The 13,400-nt window shown below is 39.8% G+C and overlaps 1 protein-coding gene across 3 annotated transcripts in view; it reads left to right on the top strand.

The window, feature by feature from the left end:
- Positions 1-13,400, top strand: part of LOC136442861 (early endosome antigen 1-like) — a 32,891-nt gene that overhangs the window by 7,176 nt on the left and 12,315 nt on the right. For 2 of the 3 annotated variants that reach the window (XM_066439864.1, XM_066439854.1), the window contains exons 6-19: positions 64-131; positions 1,590-1,707; positions 3,166-3,216; positions 3,566-3,667; positions 4,385-4,538; positions 6,480-6,586; positions 6,720-6,863; positions 7,343-7,458; positions 8,218-8,377; positions 8,741-8,849; positions 11,607-11,667; positions 12,116-12,187; positions 12,629-12,808; positions 13,178-13,304. In XM_066439864.1, coding sequence (XP_066295961.1) covers positions 64-131; positions 1,590-1,707; positions 3,166-3,216; positions 3,566-3,667; positions 4,385-4,538; positions 6,480-6,586; positions 6,720-6,863; positions 7,343-7,458; positions 8,218-8,377; positions 8,741-8,849; positions 11,607-11,667; positions 12,116-12,187; positions 12,629-12,808; positions 13,178-13,304 — 1,569 coding nt within the window. The remainder of the gene's footprint in view (positions 1-63; positions 132-1,589; positions 1,708-3,165; positions 3,217-3,565; positions 3,668-4,384; positions 4,539-6,479; positions 6,587-6,719; positions 6,864-7,342; positions 7,459-8,217; positions 8,378-8,740; positions 8,850-11,606; positions 11,668-12,115; positions 12,188-12,628; positions 12,809-13,177; positions 13,305-13,400) is intronic. The other variant, XM_066439873.1, reaches the window with a different exon arrangement.

Here is a 13,400-nt window from a genome sequence, read left to right as displayed (position 1 = left end):
GTTGTGTTGTGTTGTATTCTGCTGTAATGCATGATGATGTTGCATGCTGCGTGTCCACCCTAGGCTTGTCCCACCCCCCTCCTGAGCCCAACACTGCCATTGTGGAACCACAACTGCAAAATGGCAAACATGTAAGTTGTGTAACACTGGAGAATACTTTCATTGATTCACTAAAATCACACAAGAAGAGACAATGTAACAATCTACAATGGAATATCATTTTCTTGTACATTTGTTAAGTGACACCGAGTAGTATATGGAGGGTAAATCACTGTGCCCCAATCTTAATGTTACCAGTATCAGATAAAAAAAGAAACCAGGTAAACTTCCTTAGGTTTATTACATGTGACTAATTACCCTTTCAAGTGTTTCCAGGACAAACATGTACAGCTTTAATGCTGTATCAACTTACTGTTACTGTACATTTATGTAATAAGCTCAGATCAAGCTTCAAATCCCTTCCAAAATGTCACAGCTCACAGCAAAAATTCATGGCTTTGTGATACATTATACAATGGAATGCAAACTGACACCTTTACTCTGAGTGATACTTGGCTGAACTACTGTATAAAAGTAAGGATAAGATGTCATTATCTTGAATGCTTTTTCAATTTTTATTTTCCAAAAAAGAAAAATTTTAGAAAAAAATCATGAAAACAGAAGGCTTTCATGATTTCTTTTTTTCTAAATTTTTTTTTTTTTGGAAAATGAAAATCCGTTAACCAAGAAATTCAATTGGTGTGGCCTAAGCCATCTAAATATTATCCCTTTTGGTGAAAATTTATAGATCACAGAGGAAGTCAAAAGTCACAGAACTTCAAAGAATTTCCTATTGTGACTTAAGTGACCGGGGCAAATCATTACCTAACCCATTGAAAATGGACATTTCACTTATAATGATTGAACCTCAGCTGATATTTCTTGAAACACTTTTAAAAATATGTCACTTCAAGTTGCTTTCATGACATAAAGACTTACTAAAGAAAGATAAATAGCTAAGGATACAATGTACATGTAGGTGAGTGGAAGTAGACCCACCAACAGTATACTCTATGTCTTAAAATCATCACTACATTTGGCTTAGGAAAGGGTTACAGACTTAAGATGAAAATGGAAGTGAAAAAAAGCTGTTCAAAATAAAGGAGGATATCCTAAGATACATCAGTTGCCTGTTAGCCCTGCAGACTACATGAAATTAAAAGTGGACCAACTGATACAGTTACTGAATAGCAAAGTTCTTTATTCACAACCAAGTATTTTATTCACAACCAAGTATTTACACAAGCCGACGTTTCAATGACTGTCTCTGTCATCTTGATTAGGGCAATACTGACTGGTTCACAGTGCACTGTGAGAGACAGTCATCGAAACATCAATCAATCAATCAGTCAATCAATCAATGAATCAATCAATCAATCAATCATTTGTGAGCATCAGGAACTGATGCTATCAAAATGTCGGCTCATCTGAATACTTGGTTGTGAATAAAGAACTTTGCTATTAAGTCATTCATCAACCTGATGAAATTATTCACGGATGTTACAGTTACTGTTTGTTACTCTAACATTGCTGTGACGTGTTGTGACTAGGTTGATATTGAAGTGAGCACCATGTGGCAACAGAAGGACCCTACAGACTGGGGCGAGGGCGACGTCTGTGGTTGGCTGCAGTCTACCAAATTGGACAAGTTCATTCACGCCTTCAGGGGTGAGCAAGTGCCCTTAACATTCACTTGGCGCTAAATGAATTTATAAGGAATTTTTGTTATAGATAAGAAGCAAAAAAAGTTGAAAAAAGCATAGTCAAGCTATTAATATTAGGCTCCTTGTTGGAATGCTATTGAATTGATTGGCACGCATGTACATTAACAGAAAAGGTGCACAGGGCTATAATTCTAACCTGTCACAGGTAGATAAAGGGATTATCCATTAGGTAATAAAGCCTTCAAAAAGTGCTACATATTCATTAACAAACTATTCCTCACTACCTAGCCCCATCACTAAAAGACTGTCTTAATGTAAAGTTTAGGTTATTGTTTTGCTATTATATGACCTGTATTTTCCAATTCCTGGATATCATAGTTAAGATTTCACCTTGTCTACTACAGTTTACCAGCAAACAGACACAGGGGTATGTTTAACAACTGATAGATTTTATGTATCCCAACAGCAATTTTGAGGAAGAGTTAAATTTTCATATCTTAATCAATAATACACAAGAAATGGCCATAAAACAGGCAGTACACTTAACTAAGAAATAAATCAATACACAAAGAGATTTGGTAGTGATAAATCTTTCAGCAAGTCCAGCATGTCTGTAGCAGCTGTTCTCTTATCAACTGGGCAGTGCTAGATGGTAATATAGGACATACTTCAATCTCTACTATGGTTGAGATCATCAGTGCTTCGGCCAGACGAGCTTTTGGCGTCTTTTGAGGACCTTCTCTTGCAGTGGAATTGCCTTCAAATGTATCTGGGGATGTCCGATATAGTTTTGTCCCAGCCAGTTAAATATTGTAATCAAACATATGTGAAACAGGCCCAAGTTGCATAAGAAAGATGTATGCGGTGTGTATTTTCCATTGTTTTCAGTCGAAAGTCGCTCTCAAAATGCGGAAAATATATTTTCAGAGGGTCAAAAGTTTCAGACTTTTCTGTGTCTGCGGTGATTGTTTAAGTTTAAAAAATGTGTGTCATAAAAGATTAAATTGAATATCTCCGAAGTAAATGGATTTTTAGTGTATTGCTCATAAATGATTAAACATCAAACATAATTTCGTGTATCTCGGTTGGAATTTTCATTTCCTAAAGACCTAAGCTAATGGGCAGTTACGTAGAATTCAACAAAAAAGTAGTCAGAAATATTTGATGCAGAAACCGACAGCTTACATGCAAGAGCCACAAGGCACAAGGTAAAACCTTTGTTTTGCTTTCCGAATATTTTGAACGTCATCAGCAGCATGAGTTTACATGCATCATACGTACTATATATATATATTGATAAGTGATCTGCTTTACCTTGTCCCTGATGATGTAGCCTTTCGGCACAAAATGTGGACTGGTATCAGAGAGAATTGTTCCCTGAAGGATGTGTGAACATTAACAGGTGTTTGTATGAGTTCTATATCATATAATTGTATGATTGTATTGTCTGTTTTGTTTACAGCCAAACACATCACAGGACAGCAGCTGCTACAGCTGGACCCACAACTACTTGGTAAGGCAAGATTTTAATTAACCTATTCTACTATAATCATTTTATTTCATTGGTTTTGCTGTAGCAAAGCATGCAACTTTGTGTATGACGGCCCAACCTTCTAAAACCTGTTCTGAGACATAATGTGATGTCTCTAAAGCTCTCAGAACACAATTTCAGAGTCTCCTACATTACCTAACAGTTCCCATAATTTCCTCAGGGTGATATGGGTCCACTAAATGCAGCAGTGGGTTTACAGTCAGCTTAACATACTGGTATTCAATGCCAATAAATGAAAGGGAGGTCAACTCAACTCATCCATTTTATCAGAAATGTGTAAGTTTATATCCTACTTTTCCCCACCCCCCAGACTCGATGACAATCCACGACCCTGAGGACCGTGAGCGGATCCTGTCCCACGTGTACGACCTGCTCCACCCCGAGGCCGCTGACGTCGACCCAAGTGCAATAGGTGATCAGGATACTGTAAAATTTAATGCAGAAATGTTTGCGCTGGTTTTATGTTCGCAGTTTTTGCGGTGAACTCTTTACCGCAAACTTGAAACAATCGTGGAAAGCCGTTCCATTGTGTGACTGTAGTGCTACTATCGTTTCAAACACGACCTCAAAACCACCGCGAACACTCCATTTTCTCCATACCGCAAAATTATATCCCCATGAACATTTCTGCATTTACAGTAGTTCTCAGTCTGCACCAAAATCTATTGATATGAAGATTAAAGTATTCAATGATTTTGATAAATATTGAGTCTACAGTGGTTGACTCAAATGCAGTACGTGGTGTCTACATTTTCAATCCATAATTCAATTGAGTAGTGCACATTACGAAACTTTGATCCTTTGTTCATGAATTTCTGACAAGAAGCCATAAAATGACCAGCTCCTGTCAACAAATTCAATGCATTGCCTTTATTATTATTAGAAATACTTGTAAGATGTTTGCTATCATCATAGCTTATAATAAAGCTATGTTGATAGCAAACATCTTACAAGTATTTCTAAGAGGGAAGAATCTAAAGTGGTGATTTTTTCCCAAACTGTTTCTAATTTTTCTCATATCATGTGAAAATTAATGAATAAATGCATGTACTGTTTACTATAATTTGTTGTATGAAATTCTTTAATTATTGATGCCTTAATAATACTAAAAGGTACCTTTACCTACTAGACCACCTTGACAACACCTATGACCGAGACAAGCTAGCAGCTGCTATGGAGGCCCTGAGGAGAACGTCTAGTAATGCCTATGGGATAGAGTTACCCCCCCACCCCACAAGAGCCAGTAACAGCAGTCCTGCCTCACCCAACAAGATGAAGAAGGGGTATGTATACTAGTGTACAGTCAGAACTGCCCAAGAAGACCACTCTGGGGACTGATAATATCTGGTCTTTTTGTGGTCACTATAGACAGGATGCTTGTGTCAATCATTGGGAAAAATTATCTAAGGGACCATCAAAAAGTGGTTACATTGGCCAGGTGGTCCCTTTGTACAAGTGGTCTCAGTTGTACAGGTTTGACTGTATTTCACAACTAACATACTGATAACTATTGGGGCCAAACTTTTGAATAAGGAATGAATATAATATGAAAACAAGGGCCTTGAGCAAAAAAAAATTATTATATGTAATCAGACTCACATTATTATTCAATATCAATTCTTGAGAGCAATTCAGTAGAACCTTCTGTTTCTGGTACGAAAGGTCAGTTAATGTGGATGATTTGAATAATGTTACATACAGGGTATCTTTAGCACTTTTGCCATCATAGAGTAATTACCATCATAGTGTAATTACCTGAATGTGTCATGTTCCTGTATTAAAGAATACAAGTCAAAGTTGGCAATGTTTCATGGGAACTACCGTAGCTTCTGTTCCACGGGGATCATTTGCATGTTTTTCTTCTCCAACAGTTGTTTAATGTCATGCCCAAGTATATAAACAGGAAGGTGCTACTTGATAAGTTGCTTGCTACAGATGTAAAGTGTCCCTCCCTAGGGGTGAAAAATGGATTGGTCACCGTTTAATTATCGCCCTTCTGCAAGCTACCTGGCTCCCTACAGTGTAATCTAGGAATAAACTACTTTCTGTGTAGGTTGGGGAATATGATGTAATATGTCTGAATTTATTACCTGATAAAGTACTTATCTGATTTTTCTTGCTTACATGTACATTCTAGAAGCTTGTACTTGCAGTAAAGTTTGAAATTCAATAGATTTTGTTGAAATGCTCCCCTTAAAGTTCTGCGAGTGGTGTGTTCCAAGTCTGTTGGAAACAGGTGGTTGGCTTTCTGCTGTACTGCATTAAGAAAGTCACACCAATGGTTATTCCAAATTTGTTTAACAGTGAGTTGTATATTGTGGTAGCAAAACTTAGCCAAATGCTGATGATTTTAAGACTATCATTAAGCAAGAACAAGGGTGTTAGACATCTTTACAATTTCCTGGGGTAATTTGCATAGCAGAATGCTGGCAATGTGAGTATGGTTGTCCACAGTTCCTTTTTGATGATCTCTAACCTGTTGTAGTTCACCTTTTAAAAATCATGTTACCCTGTTTTTGTAACTGACTTGGCCTTGATATTTTGAGATGTGTGAACATTCTCTTCATATTTAGGTAGTGTCCTCCATTTCTGTTTGTGTTAGTTGATCTTATAGTCGCAACATCTAATGTTTACTCGTTATTGTGTCATAATCTAATGGTCCGTACAGTTCAGCATCAGTAAATGCCATCAGCCATTTGATCACTGTCAAATGCTTTCTGTGATCATCATGATAGTTCTTTATTTCATACTGAAATTGTTTTGTAGTGTCCTTATTGGATTATGGTATTACAACACGGTCTTTAGATGAATGATAGATTTGTTTGTAGAGGGTCAGAGTGACATGACCACTGGTAAGATTGGCATACAGTTGCCGTGTCACCCACTGAGCGTGATAAGCCAAGCAATCATTCAAACAATTAATCATGGCAAAGGATGTCCATGATTTGGGCCTTATGTCGTGCAGTTTTACAAGTGTACCTTGACAGACAACTACAGTCTGTTATCTAGTCTCATGCAGTTGTCAAAGAGGCTTGCATAGAAATGTATGGAGCTGGATCTTTCATTATTTAATGATTGGTTTTTAAAATCTCAATGTTTGATTTTGATATTGTCAAGACTGTAGGAAGAAGCAGTAACTACATGACAGTCATTATGTATTTTTCTATGGCACATTCCCTGTTCATATGTTAATTTTCTTTATGTGCATGATATTACTTTATTAGGCTATCCAGACTGAAGGAAGTAGTGTCTCCCAAGTCCCTGTTCAGTAAGAGAGATGGCAGACCAGACGGCAACTCTGTGCAGGTCTGGAACGACGTCTTGGAGCCTGGTAAGACATAAAACTTATATTTCTTAAAATCCAATTCTGTCCACAAACTGTTTGAATATAACATGATCAACAACTGAGTACATGCTAGGGAAAACAGTAGCCCAGCATTAGTTTGTCTCCCCTTTGCTTCCAGGCACCTTCTACTGCAGTACGTACCAGGTGCTGGAGGGCACCACAGCAGCTGAGCTTGTACAACAGTGCATGGAGTCCCTGGACCTGTCAGAGGACCCCAGACTCTACTGTATCATGCAGGTGGCCATGCAGTCTGGGACAGAAGGTGCCAGAATAAAGACTTACTTTTATGTTATAAAGATGATCAGGAAAACTAGTTTTTTTACTTGTTTTGATGCTCTCTTCCAGTCTTGACCCTTGTCCTGCTGCAGTTTTTTACGCAGTTTATTTTATTGTTTTGGTTTCTTAATCAGGTCATTTTTCCTTGACTTTTTCTGCACTGCAGTGGCATTGTTACTTCCGCATTTGGTGTGTTTTTCTACATTGTGATGCATTCAGCTGAAAAATACCCCCAACCTGTACATATACAGGACCAAGGGGAAGGCAACAAAAAATTCAAATCACAAGTCCTTTTTTTCCGTAGGAATTTCTTTTCTGACAGGCAATTGATAATTTTTTGGAAATAGGTAAATAGAATTTGAGATTCAAAGAACATGGTCCAAACATTGGCTGTTGTTGTTTGCTTATAGATATGATAATTGCTTGCTTGATCATTGTTGATATGTGGACTACATGTATGTACAGGTCGTGAGCGTAGGCTAGTCAGGACGGAGTGGCCGCTAGCAGTGCAGAGGGCGTGGCCCAGCTTCACCAGTCACCGCTTCGACCTGCGGAGATGGGACTCTGGACAATCCATCAAGGTAAAGCACTGTTCTCCTTGTACCCATGACGAATGTATCTAAATGTATCTGTGTCTGGTAAAACAAGCTGTAAAAGGTTATTGATGTGTGTAGCATAGGGATGGATACCGGGTCGGCTTAATAAGGTCCAAGTCCAAGTCCAAAGATTTAGGTTCTGGTCCGGACCTGAACCTGGACCTGATCCTGTCCAGTTGATGTTTTGTTTCATTAGACCAATATTAAGCATAGAGAATTGATACTGACACACACGGCTATAAAAGTTTCTTGGTGAGAAGACTTTCAAGATAAACGTGTGTTTAATATTTGAATTATTTCGCATTTTATTTGAATGTTCCACTTATTCTAAATGCCTTTTTTGTCAGAGGGGAGACTCAAAACAGTTTTAATCAAACAAAATAGAAAAATATATTTGTACTTTGTTCAGGTTTTTTTGGACTCAGGTTTTTGGCTTTCAGGTTTTTTGGACTCGGTTCTTGGATGTTATAAAGGTCCGAATCAGGTCCAGCGAACCGGTATCCACCCCTAGTGTAGCAGGTTGTTTACATGTCTCCCTCAAAGTTTCAAAGGACAGTAAGGTCCAACTGATGGTTAAGCTTGGGTTTGAATCCACAACTGTTGGTCTTGATAAATGCACTTAACATTTAGCAAATGTTGATGATAAAGGACTGTAATTTCATGGCATTCTGCTATTAGGGATCCTATGTCATGTATGTATAATGTACATCACATGATGTAACATGCATATTCCTTATTTGGCAGGTCATCTGCAGAATCACTGGCCACAAGTCTCGTGGCAAGAGCTTCAAGGTATCCCAGAATTCCATGTACATGGACGTAATGCGGCTCACGTTACGGAAGTTTGGACTCAAGAATGTAGATCTCGACTTGTTCTGCATGATGGAGATAGACAAAGAAGGAGGTGACAAAACATAACCAGCTTCAATTTTTTTAATTCAGCGTTACCCTATTTTCTGTGAATAATTTCATCAGGTTGGTGAATAGCTAAATAACAAAGTTCTTTATTCACAATCAAGGCGTAATGTAACAGCCAACGTTTCGGTGACCTTTGATGGTTTGGGACTGCATTGTTAGCAGTGACACCTAGCTGCAGTGCATTATTGCACCAGTCATTATTGCCCTGAAGAAGGTGACAGGCAGTTACCGAAACTTCGGCTGTTATATGTTACTCCTTTGTTATTTATTTACCCTATTTTCTTTCTGAACTGATTCAGCTGCATAGTTTGTAGGTTGCTTCCTTATCTAACATTGTTTCCTGCATCAGGAATCCGTGAGCTGGAGGAGAGTGACTGTCCAGGACAGATCAGCTGCACCTGTTTCGTTGTGTGTGACAAGGAGAGTAGGGAGGAACAGATGGATGGACCCATAGCTAGGTATGCTCCCATGACTTGTGTGGAAGTTTGTTTCTACAATTCCCAATATCAATTTGTTCTTAATCTTAATGAAGAACTTTACCTTACCTTATTAAAACATCAGCCTTCTATACAACGTTGAACGAGGCAGTAGCAACACACTTTCCCACTAAAGTACTAAGAACACACCTGCATGCTGCAGGACAAGCCCTGGATTTCCCCAAGAATAAAGGAAGCAATCAAAAGGCGACAGCGAGCATTCTGCGATCAAAAGTGGAAAACATGGAGGGCACTTCGCAATAAGATCCAGAGGATGATCAAAAGGGCCAGGAATCAATACTACACCAGCAGAGTCCAGAAACTGAAGAAAGACAACCCGAGCGCTTGGTACAAGGAGATAAAGGTTTTAACAGGCACACAGAAAAAAGCCATGACCGTCCAAGCCGAAGGGGTCGATCCAGACAATCATCACGACATGGCAAATTTCATCAACCAGAAATTTACCGACGTAACAACATCACTACCACCCCTCGACCTGTCTAACTTACCAACGTATCTCCCAAGCCGTCCCCCTCCAACAGTGCAGCCTTGGGATGTGTACTGGAAACTGTGCAAGATCAAAACAACAAAATCTGCAGGCCCTGACGGAATTGACGGTAGGTTGCTCAAGGAATACGCAGTCGAACTGAGTGAACCTATTGCCAACATCTTAAACTCCTCTTTGCTTGAAGGTAGGGTGCCACACGAGTGGAAAGAGGCAGTGGTGGTACCGCTCCCGAAGACTAGTCCACCAGACATCAACCACCTACGACCCGTTTCGCTAACCTCCCTCATCTCAAAAGTATGTGAGGACTTCGTGGCAACTTGGATGCTGCAGGATATGAAGAACAGTATCTCTCCAAACCAGTTTGGGGGGCTCAAGGGGTGATCAACAACGCATTGTCTTATCACTTTGGCTAATCAACTCTATGAGGCAGCAGACAAACGAGGAACTTCCAGCACTTGGGTATTGACGGATTTTAGCAAAGCTTTCGACCTAGTGGATCATACAGTAGCAATGAAGCACCTGATCAACCTGGGAGTCAGGCCAGAAATTATCCCCTGGATTGTCAGTTTCCACTCACAACGCTCGCAGAGAACCAGATACCATGGTGCGCTTTCCAAGAAGAAGGAACTCACGTGCGGGCTCGCTCAAGGCACCAAGCTGGGCCCGATAGTGTTTATAGCTCACGTCAACAATCTAACAAACAGCATGAACTCACCGTCGAGGGCCTTTGTTGACGATTTGAACCTCGTCGAATCAAGGCGCACATCCGAACCATCTAAGCTGCAAAACGACCTGGATAACCTGTCAAGCTGGACCGAGAAAAACAAGATGAAACTTAACCCCTCTAAGTGCAAGGCTGTGCACATCTGCTTTGCCCGCAACCCTCCACCACCACCCCCTCTTTCCATCAATGGACATGTGCTGGAGGTAGTGCCCATTGCAAAATGCTTGGGAGTCATATTTCAAGCAAACCTGGGTTGGGAAAGTCAAGTTACAGAAATGACCAAGAAGGGAAACCAACGATTATACTTGCTGTGCAGACTTCGACAATTCAACTTACCAGTGGAGGATTTGCTGACGGTCTACAAGTGCTTTGTTCGCCCAGTTTTAGAGTATGCCGCCCCTGTGTGGCATGGAGGTCTGACAAACGGACAACGGAAGAAAATTGAGAACATACAGAGGCGTGCAACGAGGATTATACTGGGAAGTAGCTACCACAGTTACTCACTGTCATGTCAAGTATTAAACCTAGAGAAACTCAATGATAGACGGGATGCCCTTTGTTTGAAGTTCGCGAAGAGCCTGTACGCCTCAGACGAGTACCGACACTGGCTTCCCAAGCGTAGAGGAGACGTCAGCGGTAGGGTAACGCGACAAAACAATCAACTAGTAACATTGCCAGTACACACAGAGCGCTACAGAAACAGCCCAATTCCATATCTAACTACTTTGCTAAATAACAGTATGTAGACAGGTGCATAAGTTGATATGTGAATGAAAACCCCATCAAATTTTAATTCTTGTATTGTTATTGTATTGTTAAATGATCATGTATTGTATCGACGACCAAATACCAATGTAAAATGTTCAAGATTAGTAAGCAATACAAACGCTGAGATTATCCTATTGCTGTTAATCATATCAATAGAATTTAAAAAAAAAAATACTTTTAATCTTTAAGGCCGTGAAATTTATGTATAGGATTTTACCCAGCTGTATATTAATCAATTGTATTGCCTACAGTCGTTTTTTTACTCATGTGAAAGGAGTGTGCAATTCAGCCTAAAGGCTGCGAAATGCTTCTGTGAAATAAACCATTATTATTATTATATTAGCACCTTAGTTCCTCCCGTGCCTTTGAGGCACATCGGGCCGCCCTTTCCACCTTCTTGTGCTTCTCTTTTGGCTCTATACCAGGAGCTTCCCATGTTTTCGAAGTCTTTTTCTTTATTCATCTTCCAGGTCAGCCTTGGCCTTCCCCTACCTCTTCTTCCACCGTGTGGCTTCCATTCCAGGATCTTCTTTGCTGTTCTGCTTTCTTCCATTCCACTGAAGAAGTTTATTGCACAACAATTCTGTTTTACACAGTACAATGTATGGCAACAACTATCAAACATGACTTTTTTGTGATAATTGTTGCATAAATGTCTAATATTGTTTTGATGGATATTTATTGATGTAAAAGAATTAGCTCAGAGTTATGAATATATGAAACTTTCTTTTATTTTCAGTGTCATCAGAAGGAACTCATCTTTACTCTCACAGACTTCAACGTATTCCAACACATCAGCAGTGAGTCTGAGATGTTTTCTATTAGTTTATCAGAATTTACCACTTGAAGTGAACAATAGCATCAGTACCAGCAACCCATGGAAGATGATATACAACAGCTTAATCAAAATATAGATGATATACATTAATGTTTGCTATTAATATAAATGCAGAAATGTTTGCGGTGGTTTTATTTTCGCGGTTTCCGCGGTGAACTTTCAGCACGAACTTAAAACCCCCGCAAAACTTTTTGCCCACTTATCAAACGCGAACTTAAAACCATAGCGAACACTCCATTTTCTCCCTACCGCAAAATAAAAACCACATAAAAGGCATTTACAGTATTTCTCATTCTGTATTTGATGTAGTTCAGATGAAATTCTAGGCAAGAAATTTCTGTCCAATTTTTGGTGGGGAGAAATTGCATTGGTGAGATGATTTTGACTGTTTCTGTGTTTGCGTCTTCCAGGGAAGCATCACATCCTCAGGGTCGGACTCTAAGGCAGTCGACATGGAGAAACTCAACAAGGTGGAGGCAGAGGTACGTTTTAGTGGCTTTTCTTAAATTCCTTTTTTTTAAAATTCAAGTAGTGCTGTCTTGAGGACCTGTCCTTCCATCCAAGGACAGAAAACGGCTTCTTGGGACAGAAAAAAAGATTTCACCCCGTCCGTCCAAAAAATCTCTGACCTTCATGACATGAAATGAATGAAAATGCATCTTCATAAGCATAGAATTACAGATTCAACAATGAAAATTAACAGTATAGGCTCCCAAACAATGAATGGGACGAAAAAAAGCTGGAGGCAGTCCTGTATTTAAGGTCACCATGTAACAAGATTCAAAGTTCTTTCAAAACTGCCCATAACTTATTTGTTCTCCCAAGTAACATAGATATGAAAGTAAACAGCTAAAGGGACGTTGCTTAACTAGTAGAAAAAAATTCTGTGGTTACCAGTACACCACTTGTTGGTTTACCCACAGATGGCCAGCATAGAGCAGGCTCTGACCACGCCCCCTGGGTCAGAGGTCGATAAGCAGGCTGTGACCTTAGCTGACCTCCAGAGACAGGTGGCAGAACTAAAGGAGCAGCTTGAGAAGAAGGAAGTCACCATCACCACCTTACAGAGCACCAGCGAACAGCTTCAGGAGAGGGACAGACAGGTGGGTGTTTTAATCTAATTTGTATTATTAATAGGTGGCAAAGTGGTCTTGTAGTTGTTGACTTAGACACCCATTGTTCTGTATCCGAATCCCAGCTAGTAGGTCCCAATACTATGCCCTTAGGATACTTTACACCCATTTCCTCACATGACTCAGGGGGAAAATGAGTACCCAGTTCCTCCCAGGGACGTCCTTTTAGATGGGATGTAAAACTGTAGGCTCCATGTTTGAGGTTAGCTACACCTCGAGCACGCTAAAGTTCTCACAACACAAATTTTATGACATTGTTGGGGAAACATCCAACATTTGCTTACTAATGTTGCTGGATGTAGTTGATGTGTTTAAATCCCCAGTGTTGTGTCCTTGCAGTGTGCCAGCCTACAGAAGACCCTGTCAGAACTACAGGATGCCTACAGACAACAGGAGACCAACTTAGTGCACCAGTTAGAAGCAGACAGACACAGAAGACACAGCACAGTAGAGGCAAAGATACAAGGTATACTGGAAGAAAACCTTGCTATTATTTGCTATGGGTAACACTCTTTGAAATTCCTACTCAATTATTCATATAACTCTGCAATTAAATTAAACT

Source organism: Branchiostoma lanceolatum, chromosome 1, assembly GCF_035083965.1.
Source record: "Branchiostoma lanceolatum isolate klBraLanc5 chromosome 1, klBraLanc5.hap2, whole genome shotgun sequence".
Lineage (NCBI taxonomy): Eukaryota > Metazoa > Chordata > Leptocardii > Amphioxiformes > Branchiostomatidae > Branchiostoma > Branchiostoma lanceolatum.
This window is presented reverse-complemented; position numbering and strand designations above follow the sequence as displayed.